This window comes from Lytechinus variegatus, chromosome 3, assembly GCF_018143015.1.
Source record: "Lytechinus variegatus isolate NC3 chromosome 3, Lvar_3.0, whole genome shotgun sequence".
NCBI classification, from domain to species: Eukaryota; Metazoa; Echinodermata; class Echinoidea; order Temnopleuroida; family Toxopneustidae; genus Lytechinus; species Lytechinus variegatus.
This window is the reverse complement of record NC_054742.1, coordinates 18883217-18903382: the sequence shown is the minus strand read 5'-3', so window position 1 is coordinate 18903382 and position 20166 is coordinate 18883217. Positions and strand designations below refer to the sequence as shown.

The 20166-nt window shown below is 36.8% G+C and overlaps 1 protein-coding gene across 2 annotated transcripts in view; it reads left to right on the top strand.

Moving 5' to 3' along the window:
• Positions 1-20166, top strand: part of LOC121410402 (leukotriene A-4 hydrolase-like) — a 29102-nt gene that overhangs the window by 2910 nt on the left and 6026 nt on the right. The window contains exons 1-16 of one of the 2 annotated variants that reach the window (XM_041602464.1): positions 1019-1119; positions 3625-3767; positions 4150-4270; positions 5282-5350; positions 5908-6065; positions 6400-6472; positions 8122-8262; positions 9703-9726; positions 10149-10331; positions 10573-10720; positions 11104-11204; positions 11591-11667; positions 12675-12729; positions 13481-13573; positions 13907-13989; positions 14338-14442. In XM_041602464.1, the coding sequence (XP_041458398.1) occupies positions 1108-1119; positions 3625-3767; positions 4150-4270; positions 5282-5350; positions 5908-6065; positions 6400-6472; positions 8122-8262; positions 9703-9726; positions 10149-10331; positions 10573-10720; positions 11104-11204; positions 11591-11667; positions 12675-12729; positions 13481-13573; positions 13907-13989; positions 14338-14442 (1586 nt within the window). In that variant the 5' untranslated portion in view covers positions 1019-1107. Of the gene's footprint in view, positions 1-1018; positions 1120-3624; positions 3768-4149; positions 4271-5281; positions 5351-5907; positions 6066-6399; positions 6473-8121; positions 8263-9702; positions 9727-10148; positions 10332-10572; positions 10721-11103; positions 11205-11590; positions 11668-12674; positions 12730-13480; positions 13574-13906; positions 13990-14337; positions 14443-20166 lie in introns of those variants that run through there. The other variant, XM_041602463.1, reaches the window with a different exon arrangement.

The window sequence follows — 20166 nt, the reverse complement described above, 5'->3', positions numbered from 1 at the left end:
TGTAAGAAAATCAAGCATTTGTCCCATAAAAAAAGAGAAAATAAGCCAAACATTGCCACCCTTATTTTGCCACACATGGAGATGTAACTGAGAACAAGGTTATATCATAACCTTGTTCATTGAATGAGTGAACCCAGGGAGCCCAGGACCTTACGTGTAAAGGCATACTCACCTGACAAGCGTGAAGTATGGTCAAAATAATTCTCCGAATAAATAGTTAAAACAGAAATCAAGCACTTACCACTATTATATGGATGAAGGTCTGACGAGTGGCAGTTTCCTGACATCTGGGCACAAACTGGAACCTCAAAAAACCGAAAAGTTCTCTCCTTCTACCCCAGTCTCGATCGGCCATTTTGTTACGATTCATAACAAAAATGGCCGATCGAGACGGGGGTAGAAGTAGAGAACTTTTCGGTTTTTTGAGGTTCCAGTTGAAGTAATTATTTTGTGAAAGCTGTGTATCGAGCTGCAGGGATTATTGATATTCATTTAGTTTGTTGAAAGTCAAGAATGATTTGACAACGTGTGAGGCATTTTCATCGATAAACACAAACTTTATTTTTAGTCAGTATTATCCCGTCAGTGAAAACAACGTTCTGGAAAAAAAAGAGCAGAAACAAACAAACCACTTTCCAATATGTTTTTCTTTATTAGTCCAAGCCAACTCTCGAAAAGCGAAAAAGAAAATGAGAGATATTTGAGGGAGAGAGAGGATAAGAAAGTATAGCCTCGATCGTGCGGACGCACAGATTTTGATCTCGAGCCAACTCGAGCGCGGATGGAACTTCAGACCCTTTGTCGAGATTATAGGCGTTGTTAGAAATTTTGTACCCCAGATCTTTTTTGTCCCCGGAGTCAGAAAGCACGATAATGCCGCTTATTGTTCCATTGTCAAGGGATTAGCCTACAACTCTTTGAAACCCTGCCTCCTACACAATACAAGCTTTGTGTTACTTGGATAGAACCCTGCACTTGTATTATTGTTTGCAAGAATAGTGGAACCCATGTGACTGCATTTGCAACATGAAACTTGCTTGATGACAGGCCATTGATAAGTATAGATCTACAGTGACTACACATAACATACTAATATATTCTTGTTGTATGCTAATGTTTGTGAGTATACTACATGCATTTATCGACTGGTCTAGATTAATAACACCTAAAGTTAATATGGGCAACCCTAAAATCTTTGCTGCCCTTCTACTTGTCCCAGTCCTTGTTGTGAACTGTATACATACAAAAAATCAATCCTTGAAATCACATCTCAGGCATACTTCCTGGGAACAGCTCATGGTTCCCAGCCTCAAGCCTGACCGTAGGAAGCCATCTTACATCTTTGGGAAACCTACCTGCCGGAATGACTTCAAGTGTAAACACCAACTCTTTCTTTCTTTCCAAAAAGAAACATGTATGCTGTAACTTTTGTAAGCAGAATTAGTAGTAAGTCGGTTCTTCTGTATCTTAGTGTACTTCTCCTCACCCATGACATTGAGCGCCACCCAGGACCGTACACACCAAAGTATCCATGTGGAGTATGTGCGAAGGCAGTAAGATGGTCAAAGAAAAGGACAGCTGTTGCATGTGACTCGTGCAATGTTTGGTACCATACAGATTGCATGGGAATGTCAACTGCCACATACAACAGTCTCAATAACAGCAATGTTACCTGGTTCTGCGCAAAGTGTGATCAACCCAACACTTCATCTTCCTTGCTGGACTCATATATTTCTGAGAGTCAGAACAGCTTTGCTGTTCTCTCTGATCTTCCGGATGGCCAAAGTGAATTCAGCACATGTTCAGATACTTCATCGTTTATCTCGATTGGAACAATCGAAGATTTAGATTTGCCACCCATGACTTCATCACCACAAAGAGCAAGGAGATCCAAGAAAAATAACTGTAAGTCCTTTAAAGTCCTTACTGTAAATTTTCAGAGCATCCGGAACAAGAAGGAAGCATTCTGGGAAGCAGTTGAATCCTGCAACCCAGACATTTTTGTTGGCAGTGAGACTTGGTTACGGCAAGACATCCTTAGCTCGGAAATCCTCCTGCCGGATTACAACTTACCGGCTATCCGGAAAGACAGAGATGATGGGTACGGAGGTGTACTTATCGCAACCAAATCAGATATTATTGTATCAGAAGTGTCCATTGATACCAACAAAAATTGTGGCTGCTGAAATAAAAATCGCTGGTGGTCACAAGCTAATAGTTATCTGTCTCTACCGTCCCCCAGATAACAACATAGCCAGTGCGGAGGAAATATGCAGTGCTATCAGTGGCATTGTAAGAAACAACCCATCCTCGGCCATCTGGATCTCGGGTGATCTTAATTTGCCAGACATTAACTGGCAGACTGAGACTGTGACGGGCCATCAGTACAACCTCGGCGTTATCTCAGCATTCCTTGCAACCTTTCAAGACGTATGCCTCAGCCAAATAGTAGACTTTCCAACAAGAGGTCAATCAATCCTAGATGTCTTCCTCACAAATCGTCCATCTCTAATCAGGAAATGCATCCCCTTACCAGGTATCAGTTATCATGATATGGTCCTCACGGTTGCGGACATAAGGGCGAAGATACAGAGACCAATTAAGAGGAAGGTCTATCTTTGGAAGAAGGCAAACATGGACACCATCAGAGAAGCGATGGCAATCTTTGCTGATAGCTTTTTGGACCAGACTTCTCTAGATACCCCGGTCGAAAGTCAGTGGACAGAGATAAAAAGTAAGATCTTATCTGCACTTGAGGAAGATGTACCATCGAAGATGACCTCATGCAGATTTAGCCAACCCTGGATTACAGAAGGCTGGGAAATCCATCTTTTAACTTAGAAATCACGTAAATTTGTTTGATTTTATTCATCTAGTATGCACCTTCACCCAGCTAATGCATATGAAGGTGCAAGTCTGGTAAGAAACCTCTGATTTTTTACAGTTATAATTTATAACTGTAAAAAATCAGGTTTCTTACCAGACAAATCTCGTGTAGATCCCTCAATCGGAATGTAAACACAGCACATACAATAGGCTTGACCCTTGAACCGCTTTAATATGACGTAGCTTCAATGAGCTGTGATGCGAAGTGTTGTTTTGACGAACAATTCGTAGATTGAAATAAGATTGAAATTATTATTTATTGAATAATAGAATTAAAATATTTATCTTAAGTAATTATTGATTTTGAAAAATTATTATAACAATAATAATTATTTAAGATCAATATTTTAATTCTATTAAATTCAATTTTTATTCAAATTAAGTTGTCTTGAAGATGGCAAGAACACACTTGTCAAAACGTCCAATTTGGGTGGTCCTTTTCCAGACCAACAATTTCCCAAGAAAGATACATGGTGTACCATGAAACCTACACTATTCTTCTTCACCATGGATTGGAAACCTTCAGAAGTCACATTATTTAATTATCATTTCAAATCTTAGAATATGTTTATCAAGCTCGATAAAACCTAAAATATCATTTTGGGTAAATTCTTGTTGATTTTTAGGGTGGCGTGTAACATAACATATAAAGTGAAAGAAGAAGAAAATCAATCATTTCATCTTTTAAAAAGTAATTATGACATTGTTCTGTTCATAATGTATTCTCTTCATGCCTAGATTCTGGATACAAGTTGCAGCTTATGTATATCAGATGTCAGTGATGATGCAACAGGAGAAAAACTGACATTTGAAGTGAAGGAACCTTTGGGAGCTCTTGGGTCTCCCTTGAATATCAGACTACCATCTTCTGCTCAGTCAAAGTAAATTATGTTTTTTCCTTTCATAGATCTGCTGATATTCTGTTCATATTGATGCCTAAACAATGAAAGATTAATCGTTTTATGAAAGGTCCACATTTAATTAAATGATAGTAATAGCCTACAATGGATGTTAATCTAATGTAGGCATTGACTGGATTAGTAGGAGGTTTATACCACACTGCCTGAAATAGGGGTCTTCGAATGTTAAGAAAGCAACAGGGTTTTTTTAGCAGTGCTTTTAATGTTTCTTTCGATATCCCATTTTATGTATGTATTAATTCTCTTATGAAAATTGTACATTATTTCCTTTTCCAAATGTAAAAAACAATCCTTGATTTGGTATTTTGTGTTGGTATTTCTGAAATATATTTGTGTTTTGTAGGGGCTCAAAGTTATGCATCAAGATAAGCTACAAGACATCCTCATCAGCCTCTGCCATTGGTTGGTTAGAACCGTCACAGACAGCTGGCAAGCAATTCCCATATCTTTACAGCCAGTGCCAAGTAAGATCACATACTGAGAGAATTATTTTCATAATTGTTGATCTCTGAATGTTGAAGTGACTTTTGCAACTGATTACATGCTTGCAGCACTTATAGCAAACCTTAAGAACAAGAGAGAACTTAAGGTCTTACCTAGATGAAGCTGTGGAGAGTCTACTAACTGCAATAAATGTAACATTACAATAGATATTTTGATGATGGAAGCCTGCACATTATTATGTTTTATGACATGTTCTCTAAAGTAAAGGTCAAGCAACATGATATTTTGTGGAGGCATTGCCATAACACCACTATGACATTATGCCAGTCTTCTTGTTCTATGATCTCTCCCTGGGACACAAGGGGTTCCTCTCAATGAGAGACATCTTAGTCTTTATGACATTAGAATGGATGAAGAAGTCATGCACCAAGACCTGTAGGAGAATAGCTTTAGGTTAAAAAAAATGAGAAAAATTGCCCTGTCCATATTTTGCTTATACCATGGTCACATTTGCTCTACGGCGGCCGTACGGCGAGTCAAAAACAGCCGTTTTATTCATTTTTATTCAAACCACCTATACTTAGCTGGTACAAAAGTGTTAAAACGGCTGTTTTCGACTCGCCGTACGGCCGCCGTAGAACAAATGTGACCATGGTATTACTTGTTCTATGTCACTGTTGTATTCATATCCCCAACTTTGAATACAGTAGAGAAATATTACAGGGAAGAAGGGAAACTGAGTAAGTATTATCACATGGAAATGCAGGTATATTTTGTGGCAAACTCATCAACTGGACTAAATGACAATCCGGTGGATGAAGAACATTTTTTTTATCAAGGCTGACCTGACTAGTCTCCAGGAGACTTAAGTCATTACTAGGTTCGCAGCTTTATGTAGTCTTCAGGTCATCGAGATGATAAACCTGTATAGAATAAAGTTTCGAACCACATTTTTGTAACTTGTCCCTTTACTTTGCTGTTGTAATATAAATGATGTGGATTACGGAGTATGATGTCTCCTTTCAATTCAGGCCATCCATGCTCGTAGTATCCTTCCTTGTCAGGACAGCCCTTCAGTGAAAGCAACTTATGAAGCCAAGGTATTTCATCCCTTTGTATCTATGCCCTATATTTAAAGAAATCAGCAAGATGATAAAACATGAAAATTATATTTTTTATTTTTCTTTGCTGCAAGATATTAATTCATACTCACCAGATATGGAGCTAGTCGGTAGATGTAAATGACAGTCACTCACGAAGTGAACAGAGGATTTAGCATTTCATTAAATTCAATGTTCAGAATGATATAACAAAACACAGAAAAGTTGGTTTTGTAATTAAAAAGACTTTGAAAAGGTGGGTTTTGTACCCTTCACCTTCTAAGGACCCTAGCTACCTCTATGATCTATGACAATGGTGATGCAATCATTTATGAAGGTGTCAAATTAAAGGTGATGAGTTACTTTGTTGAAGTATAGAAATCAAAAGAATAAACCATGTATTCTTTATATAGCTGACCTTTGAACTTTGTTTCCCCTTTTTCGGAAACACCCTGTGTATCAAGACCACTTTTGATGCATATGAGGAATATGAAAATGGGATTTGGTGAATGGAGTCAATTGAGTTAAATCTACATGTATACCTTTGATTTTTGTAGGTGACTGTTCCATGCGATCTTGTTTGTTTGATGAGTGCGGTGAGGACAGGTGAAGAGCCATGTGCAATAGATAATTCTCTTAAGACTTATACCTTCAGACAGACTGTCCCAATGCCTAGCTATCTGATAGCAATTGTTGTTGGTGCATTAGAAAGCAGGTAAACTCTTTGAAGTATTAATATATTGTTTTAAAATATCATGTTCATTTTTAAAAATATATTTTGGGGTTTGTACAAGAGGAATGGCTGTATTGTAATAACATTTGCAAGCAGAAAAGTAAATGTTTGATATTCACCAATAAAAGAACTGATTGATTGTTGTTTTTATATTTCAAACTAATGAATAATTTTGCTATCATTTATTGGTTTCATTGGTAGAAAACATTAATTTGGCTTGAACAATTGTGATGATAAAAAAGACCTCACAAATATTTATAGAGATTCCATATTTGACATTGTAAATGTATGTTATCTTTTTATTTATGCATTATAGACAAATAGGGCCAAGGTCTAGAGTTTGGTCAGAGAAAGAATTTGTCGATAGAGCAGCATTTGAATTTAGTGAGGTATGATTCACTGCATATTTAAGTTTTCATATACAGTCCGACTTCTCTTATCCGGACACGTTGGGACCAGCACCAATCCGGATAAGGGATTTATCCGGATCTGGGAGACCCAATATTAAATACATGCAGCTGCGTTGCTGGCTGCCTCCCCAGGCCACCGGCGGAAGCTACACTGCACTATTGTAGTGGGCGTACGGTAAAGACAATATTCACTGCATAGTCAGTGCAAATTATAGGCAGTGTTTTTTATTTAAATGAAATCGATTGATGGCCAAAACTCTTCGATAATTTACCTGCTAAAATGACTGAGGTATACATCGAGCATACTTCGAAAGAAAGTAAATGACTGGATGAAACCAAGTTTTAAAATTAGATCATCGCGGCGGGTATCGCAGCTTCGCAATGTCAGCCATTGTTCCACTGACTGTAGGCTCAAACATGATAGATGGCGCTGTCCGAATTGAGGCCTAAAGTTAGCTAGCAAGACGTGTTGTTTTTCCCGCGAAGCAAAAAGAGAAACGTGATGAAATGTTTGCGCTGCACCCTGATTTACTGGAAATTATCATTCCTAAAGTTCTTTTGGTGATTTGGGTGAGATATTTTCATGAAAAATATGTTTGGTGTAGGGTGACTATGTTGGGAAATATATGTAATCAGAGTGGGTTTATGTATAGGATTGAGTTTAGATTGAAATCTCATTTCCTCATGTACCTGTACTAGATTTAAAAAAAGAAAAAAAAAACATCTCGGCAAGTGTGCCTCCGGATAATAGAGAGATACGGATAAGGGGAGGCCGGATAAGAGAGGTCGGACTGTAGTTAGATGAATGTTTCTGTAAAATTTACTTGAATTTACATGGTTTTCACAATGTTTTGTTTGTGATGCAGTAGCTCAAACTCTACACTTTTCTATGAAGTACTTAATAATCATAATGATACACACACATTTGTCCAGCACAGCTTTTATATGAATATATTCAGCTACACTGGCTGCGAGTCCTTATTTCTTGATTCTCAAAAAAAAATCTTAACTTATGAGATATAGGACTTGAATTTAGATTTGGAGATAGATAGTGATGGAGAGCTTCTTATATCAATTAGCAAGCTATTCTAGAGTTTGAGGTCAGCAAGCACAAATGTGCAATTGCCAAGTGTGACTTGTTTTGCGAAGGGTGACCTGAAACAATAATTAATCTCTGAAAGTGCGCTGGCTTTGACTGTTATGTAATAACAGAATTTTGAATGAAATCCCTTTACCTCTTGGTAGAGCTCTCTCAGAATAGGTGTTGTGGAATTGAACTTTGGCAAGTACTAGCTGAGTCTTGCACTTGCATTTTGGACTCATTGTAAAATAGACATCAGATTATCAGGAATCCCAAACAAATCACAATAATCTGCTTGTCATCAGAGCCTGTGCATCAATATGATACTTTCTTGATCAAAGTATTTGAAAATGTGTCTATGGTTGTAAACAATAAGATTGATTTTCATATATATTAGTGACTTGTGTTTCCAGGTTCAGGTTTAAATTCAATATTGAATGAAATAAATTATACATACTTTTTAATAAAAATTCATTAGTTGTATGTGAATATTACATAAAAATGGAGATTAATAGTGATTTTTATTCAATTATTTTTATGATATCAGACTGAACACATGCTAGCTACAGCTGAATCTTTGCTTGGTCCTTATGTGTGGGGTCAGTATGATCTTCTTATCTTACCCCCATCCTTTCCATATGGAGGTATGGAGAACCCTTGTCTCACTTTTGTCACACCTACCCTTCTGGTAAGCACCAATTATGGTATCACTGTGTGTATCATCTTTATTCTCATGATAACTACAGAGCTATTATGGATCAACTTTAAATTGGTTCATGTAAAGATGTGAAGGTATTCTGAGTAGATTGGGGTCACAATGTAAAATGTCAAGGTCACAGGTGACAGCAATTTTATATTCAGGAAGAATTTTTTTTTTGCAGTCCTTAAAGAACTATTTGAGAGATCAACTTCAACATCCCCCATATATGATTAAAAAAAATCATCTGTTTTTTGTTACAAGGTGAAAGTTCACAGAGGTTCTTGTGATAAATGGAGAACCTTTTGAAGGATCATCTTTCAATTTCATGTTTGCATATGAGAGTGACTATGATATGCCTTGATTAGTATTTCAAGGTCAAAGGCCCAGATGTCATGACTCATCTTCATAATAAGTTAATAATTCATATGGATAAATTGAAATTAAACTTGATTCATGAGTGAATGTGGGAGTGGTGATTTGACTTAATGACTAATGTTTTGAAAGAAAAATATAAGTCTAAAGTGAAATATCAGATTTGGCAATTTTAGAGTTAATAAAATGTGAACTGCACACTGTTTAGAATCCAACTTGCTCAAGCATGTGAAATAAAATTAGAACATATATTTGTAACATTGTAACAAACTAGCAAAGATTTTGAATTCAAAAAGCTTATAATATATGTGTGATCGATATAAAAAGAATACAAATGTTACAAAAATAACATTCATTTATTCTAGTGGGCCAATGAAAGGCTTACATTCTGACTACTTTGTGAATACATGTGACATATTATGTGCATGTGTAAATGTGTATTGTAATTCCATAATTGTTGCTATTTTATTATTGTTAGTGTTATTAAAGACACTACAAGGGGAAGACTGGCCAGTCAGTAGAGCGCGTTAAATGCTTGGGGAGAGCGCACTACAGTGTTGGGTAAGTATACATTCGCATATTATCATTTGGGATTGTGTATAAAAAATGTAGGGGAAGTGGTGGAGGGGTGAAGGAAGTGGCGATTTTGACATTTCAAGATTTTGCTTTTCGTCAAAAGATCATAATAAAATTCGAGATGAACATATCTCAGAGTCTTTTTGCTAGGAAATGGGAGATGAAATTATCCCCAAGCACTGTCATTTTGCCCCTCTCCCTAACCCTCTCTGTCATTATCCCCACACAGCTGCGTGCCAATGTATGAAGATGTACTCTATACCCAACGCTAATGGGCGCCCTTCCCTATGAACAAAATGAGCATTTTAAAGAATCCCCAAAGTGTCCAGTCTTCCCCTTATAGTGTTTTAGGTATTATCTTTATTATACTTGTTGTTATCGTCGTAATCTTTACTGTAATGTTTATATTTGACAGTCTAGCTAAATATAAAAATTACAAATAACTTTATTGGACATTATTTTTTTTTAAATCTTCTCCAGGCAGGAGATCGCTCCTTAGCTAATGTAAGTATGGCATCATAATCTATTGCTATTGTTACTATTTAGATTCAGATTAGTCATCAGCAAGTATTAGTTTTTGTGTTATTTCTAATGACTATCACATCAGTATGCTTGGTCACACATTGTAAACCACACATTTAAAGAATGTATGTAGAAACATAGCCTACACTAAATATGAAGGCTACTTTTAACTTATTTAATGACTGGACTCATATAGTTATTCTGATGCCTGCATTGCTTCCAGTAGTATTGCTATTAGGAATTGCATATTTAATATATGAACAAATTTGTCCTCTATTTTTTATTGATTTGATAACCCCACGGCTATACATTGTACTGGCGATATCTAATGAAATAAATAATTGGATGCCATGAAATTGACTTCAGATGAAAGAGTGATACCTCTTCTATTGATTTTACACCAGGTTGTAGCTCATGAAATCAGCCATAGTTGGACCGGTAATCTGGTAACAAACTGCAGCTGGGAACACTTTTGGTTGAATGAAGGATTTACTGTCTTTGTAGAGAGGAAGATTCTTGGACGAATGAACAGTGAGAAACATCGTCAGTTTGCATTCATCGGAGGCTGGAAGGAGCTCTACAATTCAGTGAGTCTGAATATCAACTTTTTTTTATACATATCTCTTTCTCTTTTTCCAAAAATCAGTGTGGGCATGGTTACTTATTAGGTATGATATTTTTTTTTCGAAATTCTCTTTGATGCCATCTACATGTATGATGACTTGACTCATTTTTCTATGTGAAAATAATCTGTAGTCAACAAGATGACCTACTCGTTGATATGATTGACACACTTCATCAAATCATTAACTTTTTTTTTTTATATAGGTTTCAAAATATGGTCAAGAGCACAAGTTCACACAGTTGCTTCCACCTCTGGAGGGTGGTATTGATCCAGATGATGCATTCTCGAGTGTTCCTTATGAGAAGGGATCATGTTTCTTATTTTATCTTGAAACTCTGGTTGGAATAAATGGTATGAGCTGATGTTTCTTGTTTACTTCCTGCATGAAAATATTTGTAAATTGTATTTGGGGGGGTAAATTTGAAAGTAACCAAAAGGGTTTCATTGATCTATGATCAATATTTGCCTCAATTCTGATTGTTAATTTATCTGAAATATGAAAATGGAATTATGTAATTTATGTAAATAATTGATATCCACATGTTTTATGTCCCTTTGTGAAATTGTATAAATTTGACTTGAAAAGTGCTTATCTGAAATTTTAAACTGGTGATTCACTTTTCCTTTAAAAGATAGCTGATTCTATTTCTGGAATTCATTACAAGTCTATTGTGAAACTCAAAGAAGCATAGGTGTATAGTGAAAAAAAGAGATGTTGTTTATTTTAACCACAGAGTTTGAGGGATATTTGAAAGCCTACATTGATAAATTCAAGTACAGAAGTCTTACTACTCAAGATTGGAAGGATTTTTTTCTTGAATACTTCCATGAAAAGGTGAGTCTCATCATTATGTGATTTCACTATTGTATTTACCCGCGAAATTAAACATGCTTTTCATTTCATTATCAAAGTAGTTGAATCTTATCAAATATCAGATTTCACTTTGATAATCACAATACATATTTACAGAGTTTAATGAGAAAGAAAAGATAACATGGTCAGGATAATCATGAATGTCTGTCCAATTTACTAATAACTTGTCAAGAGTCACATCATCAGTGATAAAGAGCAAGCATGTGTTCATTAGTGATATAATTTACATGTAATTTTGTTAACCCCCCTCCTTAAAAAAAACATTAATGCATATATAAGGTTTAATATACCATACAATAGGAAATATATCTTCATTTCTATTTTATTGTTGATATTCTTTCTAAAAGGCAGCAGCTGGTGTATTTGATTGCATAGAATGGGATAAGTGGTTCTTTTCACCTGGTATGCCACCTATTAAACCAAAGTAAGTTAAAGAAATCTTAATAAAATCTCTCCTTGGTAGGGTTTCAAGTAAAGTACATATTTTGGATTAAAGAGCTCATTTTAAAAAAATTAATGTCATTTAGATTCTGTGAAACCATGATGTTTTCAATAAGCTAAGTGATTTGGCCAGTCATATTTTTTTTGCAATGCAAGTGACAGTTGAACTGAAGGAATATAGCATAAATGTTATACCCACTTCTCACAAGATGATTAAGAGACTAGATTAGCTTTTGCCATGAATTATGTGAGGTGAAATATTCCTCTTTAAAAATCTTATTATATTTGAATTTTTTAAAATATATCTGAAGTCAAACACTTTCCTTCATGTAGACTTGCTAGAATTTCATCAGTACACTAGGGCCGTCTGCACCATCCCGAGTTTTCAAATTAGCGGGCTATTTCTGATCCGGCAAATTATCCCGATCTGAACAATCTCGAGATTATTTGCAATGGAGATGCAATTATCGCACTATTTCGTAGGATTTATCTCGTGATTGCAATCCCAAGTCAACTTAGGATTATTTGGAAAACAGCGCACTATTTCACGAATTATCGCGCTAATTTGTAGGTGCAGATGCACTCGGGGTTATTTATTTACGGCGTCAGACCATATTGCATCAATGCCTCGCTCGAGCAGGAGTTGTGCTCTTGCGATGGTGGAGACGGTTTCTGGAACCCCGAGATTAATCGTGAAGAGGGCCAATTGGGCTAAAATATCGAGATTAGTCAAACTCGGGATGGTAATTTTGAAATTACTGACATAAAATTCATGATCAAAGAAGAAAATCAAAGTTCTTTCTTCCCCTAATTGTTATTTCAGTAAACACTTCAATTCACTTGAATCAAAAGTTAGCCAAACACCACATAAATTGATTGACAATTTGATTTTATGATTTCAGTTGCCCATTTTGTAGATATGATGTAAGGAAACTTACTACTGTTATTTTATGGTGATTCATCACCCCTTCATAAATAACTTTTATACAGATATGATACTTGTCTGGTGGATCATTGTACAGAGCTGTGTGAAAAATGGAGTCAGGTAAGTCAATTTCTATAAACAGGTAGCAGTTAATTGTGAACTTTTTAGATACCTTTTCCTATCAAGGATGATGGGTGGATTTCTTCGGGAGTTTTCCTCTGTAAGTATAGGCTTATGAGCAAGATAGCTGAATAGATTAATAGATTTCATTGACCTCCGTGCTAGGCCCAACATGGGTATCCACAAGCTAGATAGACAAAGGGGTCGTGAGGTCAAGGTCATAGATCATACGTTGATGCAACTATGTGGGAATATATTTCAAATACATCTTGCAAGAAAATAATGGGTTGAATTTAAACATGGTAATAAGTTATGATGTTGGGCTTACAATCTAATGAGATTTATGGTTATGGGGTCAACTTCCACAGGAGATTATATCCATAGAAATGGATCTTTTTTGTGGTGACTTTAAAACAATGACTTTAAAAAAGTGTTTGATGATAAAACTGCAACTTGGTTCATGTTTGCAAATGGGGGAAAAGTGGTCTCGTTAGATCTTTGCATTACAGTGAAAAATATTTAGTGTGATAACTATTTTTACAAATCAGAAATCCTGATAATTCAAACTAAATATGTGTTTTATCTCACATCTGTAAGGGATATTCTGCATAGCCAAGAAGCTTCTTTGTTAGGACCAATTGCAGTTTTTTTTTTCACACAAAAAAATCACATGATATAATTGATTTGGAAGAAGAGTTCCCAGTCCCATTTGAAATCATATTTATCATTTTTTTTTATTGTTTGCTGACAGGTTGGTGAAAGTAACTTTGAGAAGTCGTCTGGTGACCTTGAGTCAATGTCTCCATCTCAGAAAATAGAGTTTCTGGCACAGTTGTTGCTGAAGGTAAGATCCTTTTAAAAGTTGCATGATCACATCCCATTTTTGGTCACAGTGACAGTTACATGTATCTATCCATCCATCCATTCATCCATTATTTCAACCTGACAATGTGAGGGACACATCAAATATTTTACAAGCCAACTGAATTTGAAAAAAATTGAGGTTTTTAATTTCTTTATTTTACTGCAGTATATTGTGTTTGAAATTAATTCTGTTACCACCGAGGTAAAGCTCTATTTTCATTTTTATAGCATCTTTAAAGAAAAGAACTCCCCAATTTTTACAGCATACATAAATTCACTAATATACTGTTTGTTTCCTTTTCTATTTTTATAGAAGCCATTAAACTGCAATCTTATCCAAGAAATGCAAGGAATTTATGACATGGACAAGTACACCAATGCTGAAATTCGTTTCAGGTATGTTTTTATCTTATGAAAAGTTTTGTTTCAGCCATTGTCATATTAACGTGAAAGATATCGTCTACTTTTCTGTCACTGATGTGTATGTGGGAGAATTGAAATATCAAGTTTGAAGGCCCCCTAAATGGATTCCAATCCATGGCAAACAACTATGTCTAACTCTTAAATTTGGTGTTCTTTGTGTCCTGTACAACTGCTATGAAACATTAAAACTCAGGAGGCATATTTTCAATCATGCATTATACTGATAGGAGTGGATATGGCTATCTTAAAGTGTCACTCATATTTGTTACTTTGTAAATTTCAGGTAATGTATTTTGGGTCATATTTCATTTTAATATTGAGGTGGTTGAGATTGAGAATAAAGGCTGGTGATGAGTCTGCTATTGATAGTGCTCTTAAGATGGCAACAGAGGCTGGTCGCATGAAGTTCACCCGTGTCCTGTTCAGGTAAGCTCTCAGCAGCTTTCTTTTACAGAAAAATCTACAATTTTATTTCGTTCGTCTCGAGAGGAGACTAATTGAGATCCCGCCTCGCACATGCGCACTCATTATCGCTTCATCGCAAAATAGCAGGTTCAAACACCTGCCGCACTCTTACAGAAAAAAAGATTTTTCTTCGGAAATACGACGCATTTTTACTCAAAAGACTATTCATATCTATTTTCAGAAGTTATTCAAGGCAAGGTGATAATTTCTTGCACTTCAGAATCATATTTTTACGTTTTCTATCATGAGTTCGAGCAACGCTCGCGATCAGGACTCGGCGGATTTGAGTCCGTCTCCGACCGGACCGAGAGCCTCCTCGGCCCCCGAAACTCAGGCGGCGATGCTCCACCATGGGTCTAAGCACCCCGCGAGCACATCCACCTCCAAAAGCCCCACAAGTCATGAGCCCAAGAGCTCCGTGAGTGGGAAGAAGATCGATAAACGATATGTTAAGAAACCAGAGAAAGATAAGAAGCAAAGCAATGTTAAAGACGGCAATAGCGGACCCCCAGCTTCAGTTTCATCTTCAAAAAAGGAGCAGTCGTCCCACTCACGGGATGAAAATAAAAACTTGGCTGATGTTGAAAGTCGTTTAACAAAACTGGAATCCATGCTTAACCGTGTCATTGGTGCTCTCCCATTGCCGGAGGAAGATTATGACCAACATTACGCTGAACATGCTCATAATGAGGACTCAGCTGATGATCATGATGACATCAATCCGTACCAATCATGCCAAAGGCTGTACACGCAACCAGTTGATGTTGATTACGATGACATCACATGTACTTCCCAAGAGGAATCCACATTGCCAAAAATGATTCCCACATTCGCAGCTAAGTTTGCTGCCCAATCTGATGAGGGGCCTCCTCTTGAAGAAGAAATAGCTAGCTCAACAATGTTCATGATGAACAATAAATTGGAGGAGAAAGTCCTCGAAGAGACTGGAATAAAATATTTGCCACCAAGCAACTGCCCCTACTTGGATGTACCTAAAGTGAACCCTGTTATTTGGGAGAATCTGTCTCCTTCAACAAGAAGCAGAGACCTCAAGCTAGCTAGGGTACAGAAGTCCCTCACTAGGGGCTTGACTGCCTTCACTCGCTCAATCTCGTCAGGCAACCTTTCTCCATCTCAACAAGATGCATTGGCCTTGCTGTCTAATGCAAATTATGAAATGAATGCTCTACGCAAGAAACAAATAAAGCCTGACATGAATGCTGCATACAGCCACCTGTGCAAACCAACTATTCCGGTCACAAAGTTCCTTTTTGGGGACGATTTGGGAAAGCGAGTTAAGGACATGACCGAAGAGCAGAAAGCTACTGGACGAGTTGTAAAAACTTCAGAGCCAGGCCGTGGCCGTTATCGAGCTCACGCCAATTACCACCCTTACAGAGCTGGAGATTACTCCCGCCAAGGTTACAGAGCTGCAGGTTGGTCTACTCCTAACCATCGACCACAATCAGGTGCTCCTTACAGGCCTTTTTTGGACAGAAAGGCCCCTATCAGGGGCCGCAGATAGCCACAAGCCCCCATGGTGAAAAAACTACCAGCATCTCAGGGCAGATACCGAGAGAATCCCCAGCGGAAGTAGCTACCAGTATACCTCAAGAGGAAGGTAGCAATAATTCTTTGTTTTATACAAACGATCATGAAATTGCATGCACAAATAATTCTGACCAAGCATCCCCTGTTGGAGGTCGACTGAAACAATATTATAATAATTGGAAGAAAATCACATCCGATCATACAATACTGGAAGCTGTCAGGGGTTTTAAGATAGAATTTGATACAAGTTTACCACATCCAGAAAGGTTGATATGTCATCAATTTAAACGTAACAGATCTGAAACAGATAAGATCTCAGCTGAACTGAGAAATCTTGAAGGAAAGAATGTAATAGAAAGAAGTTCACCCTTTATCAAGGGTGGTTATTTTTCCAACATATTTACAAGGCCAAAGAAAAATGGCAGTCTAAGATTGATCTTGGATCTATCAGACCTAAATGAATTTGTGGTTAAACAACACTTTAAGATGGATAATATCCATTCTGTGATTTGCCTCTTGGCAGAAATTTTTTACATGGCTTCAGTAGACCTCCAAGATGCATACTACTCTATTCCGATTCATTCTGAATTCCGGAAATACTTGCAATTTAATTGGCAAGGACAACAGTGGCAATACAAGGCACTGCCAAATGGGTTAACCTCTGCACCCAGGTTATTCACTAAGATGTTGAAACCAGTATTCTCTTCACTACGTGAAAAGGGTCATATTGTACTTGGTTATCTTGATGATACAATTCTTATTGGGGACACAAAAGAAAAAGTTGAGTCTGCAATTAATGCCACTTTGCAGGCATTTTCAGAATTAGGGTTTAAAGTTCACCCAGAAAAATCAGTACTAAAACCAGTACAGGAGCTCCAGTTCTTGGGCTTTACCCTCAATACAGTAGACATGACCATTAAACTCCCAGTAGAGAGAGCTCAGAATGTCAGGGAAGAATGTGAAAAGTTACTCCTGCAACCAAAACCCACAATTCGACATGTCGCACATGTTATCGGAAAGATAATCTCCACCTTCCCTGCTGTCCAGCATGGACCATTGTTTTATAGGAATATGGAGAAAGAAAAAATAGAAGCCTTGAAAAAGAATAAAGGGCATTATGACAGAATTATGGAGCTATCATGTGAGTCGAAGCAGGAACTAGAATGGTGGATAAGTCATGCAGATAGTACATTTGCTCCTATCAAAAGGGAAAACCCTAAATTTGAAATCCGCACGGATGCTAGTGGCTATGGATGGGGTGCCACAAATATGCAAGTTCATACAGGGGGAAGGTGGAATCAGTCTGAAAATGAAAAGGCACAAAATAATGAAATTAATTATCTAGAAATCTTGGCCATCGATCTAGGGCTGAGATCCTTTCATGGTAGTACATCCAATGCTCATATCTTAATTAGATCTGATAACACAACAGCAGTGTGCTATGTAAATAACATGGGAGGCATTAAATCCCCAAGTTGTAACAAGCTTTCCATAAAAATTTGGAAATGGTGCATGGAACGAAATATCTGGCTTAGTGCTGCACACCTTCCAGGCAGCCAGAATATTGAAGCAGATTATGAATCACGCAATTTCAATGATAGAACTGAATGGATGCTCAGCAAAAGAGCATACAGAAAAGTCATCCAAAGATTTGGCAGCCCAAAATTGATATTTTTGCCTCCAGGTTGAATGCACAAACACAAAGATATGTTTCATGGTTACCAGATCCAAATGCAGAATCAGTTGATGCATTCACACTAGACTGGGGAAAGCTAGATTTTTATGCATTCCCTCCCTTCTGCTTATTGGCTAAATGCATTCAAAAGATCAAGTCTGATAGGGCATCGGGCATTTTGGTCGTTCCAAACTGGCCAACACAATCATGGTTCCCATGCCTTAATAGCATCCTTGTGGAGGAACTGTTGCTCCTTAGGAGAGACATTAACCTCCTTAGAAACCTGTAACAAACTTACCTCAACCACTTTATGATCGCCTTGATCTTTTGTGTTGCAGGGTAACAGGGGACCCTTCGAGAATATAGGCTTAGATGAAGGGATCACCGACGTGTTGACAGCATCATTGAGGAAGTCTACTCAACGTCAGTACCGAGTATATTGGACAAAATGGACAAAATTTTGTGAAAGCAGGAAGAAAAGTCCTCTTCGTTCTTCAGTTAACTTTGTGTTATAATTTTTAGCAGAACTGTTTCATAGAGAGAAGGCTAGTTATAGTACAATGAATGCAGCAAGAAGTGCATTATCCTTGTATGTAACGCTGGAGAATAGTGTTCATTCTGTGGGGACACAACCTCTTATCTGTAGGTTTCTTAAAGGGACCTTTAACCTCAGACCTCCACAAGCACGTTATCAAGACACTTGGGATGTCAGCGTAGCATTGAAATTTCTACGTAGGCTTTCGCCAGCTAAGACTTTAAGTTTAAAGCAGCGCCATTACACAAAAGAAGAAACTCCCGGACGACCTCAGGTAGGGGTGAAGGCAGTTTATTGCCATGACCGAGTCGGCCATGAAGTATGGAACGCCATACGACTTACACATAACATATAGTGGCGTGACCACTTTTTCTCATTCCCGTGATTATTTGAGAGGACATGTTTTATATAAGCAAATCCAGAAATTTATACAACCCAAGAATTGACAGCCAAAACTTAAAACTTAATACAACTCTACACATGAATTACACTATATACATTTACTCCTTAACTGAAACAAACTGATCAACCATTTCAATCTTTCTTTACCTTCTGCAATTACTAACTGTACAGACTACCATCTTTAAAAAGTAAACTAAGACAACTGGTAATTAAATAGCTTCTTGACATAAATATATGTCTTTCAAATAACAACCCAAGATGCACATAGATAGGCAATATTTGGTAACACAACTAAACTCTATATCTGGCTTAAACTTTATAGTTCACGGCTAAACTATGCCGAACCTATTACATAAACCAATCCGCCAAGTTGGTATAAAATCAAAGTCAATTATTAATGCCCCAAAATGGTACAAAAACAATATCAAAAGGCATATTATTAGTTAAACAAAATGCATACAGGCCTTGACGTCAAACAAAAGATAAATAAATGTACATGTATAAGCTACTAAACAATCAAAATACACAAGCCACCTTTCTCTCCGTCTTCCTCAAAAGAAGAAATCCGTACACTCTATACAAGTATGTAATACATTCACAACTAAAAGAAAAAGCCCGCAGCAAGACCTACACACATATGATAATCAAGTTCCATATAATCCAATATCTATTTACTTAAAACAATAAAAAGAAAAAAATCTGAAACAAACATAAGCATGTCAAAAAGGGGACACAAAGTAAAATAGGAAATAAACATAATCACATAATTACCCAAAATGAAAATAACTAAGCTTAATTGCATTGAATTACCGAAGAAAGAAATCACTATTACGATCCTAAATGTGCTTAAACAAATTAATCACTACAGCCTGCACAGAGGGCACCACGCTATAAAACATGTAAAAGACTGTATCTGAAAAGAACAAAATGGAAATAACAGGTACCGTCAACACCAACAACATAACATCACAAAAGTCATGTCATAAATGCAAGGGCGTCACATAGGCAGTGACATAAAGGCAAATAAAAATTAGGTAGCAACCATATCAATATTTTCAGTTAAAAAAAACATGACAAAAAAAGACAATGTTATCACAGTTATCATAAGGACAAGCAATAAAAAATCAACAGACAAGTACATCCATTAAGCAAGACATCAGAACGTCTACACAATCGTTCATTCCTACCAATTATAAACAAACGCAACAACCTCGCAACCAAGGTAATGCAAATCCACATGAATCAACACAAAATGTAACAAACAACCATCATCAAAGGTCACGAATAATAAATGGTTAACAATCAGATATAAACCAAAAATCTGAAAATAAAAAAAATATCTAGCGAGACATTGTATAATAAACTGTAAAAGCAAAATAGCCGGGAAACAAAAGTTCAAGGTTAAAACTTGTGGAAAACAAGGTTCAAATCATCAAAGTCCAGATGAAAAAAGTATCAGCCCTTTAGGCTGACCTGGATAGGCATCAATCAAGTGGGGTCAAAGTCTGGTACCAAAGTCCAG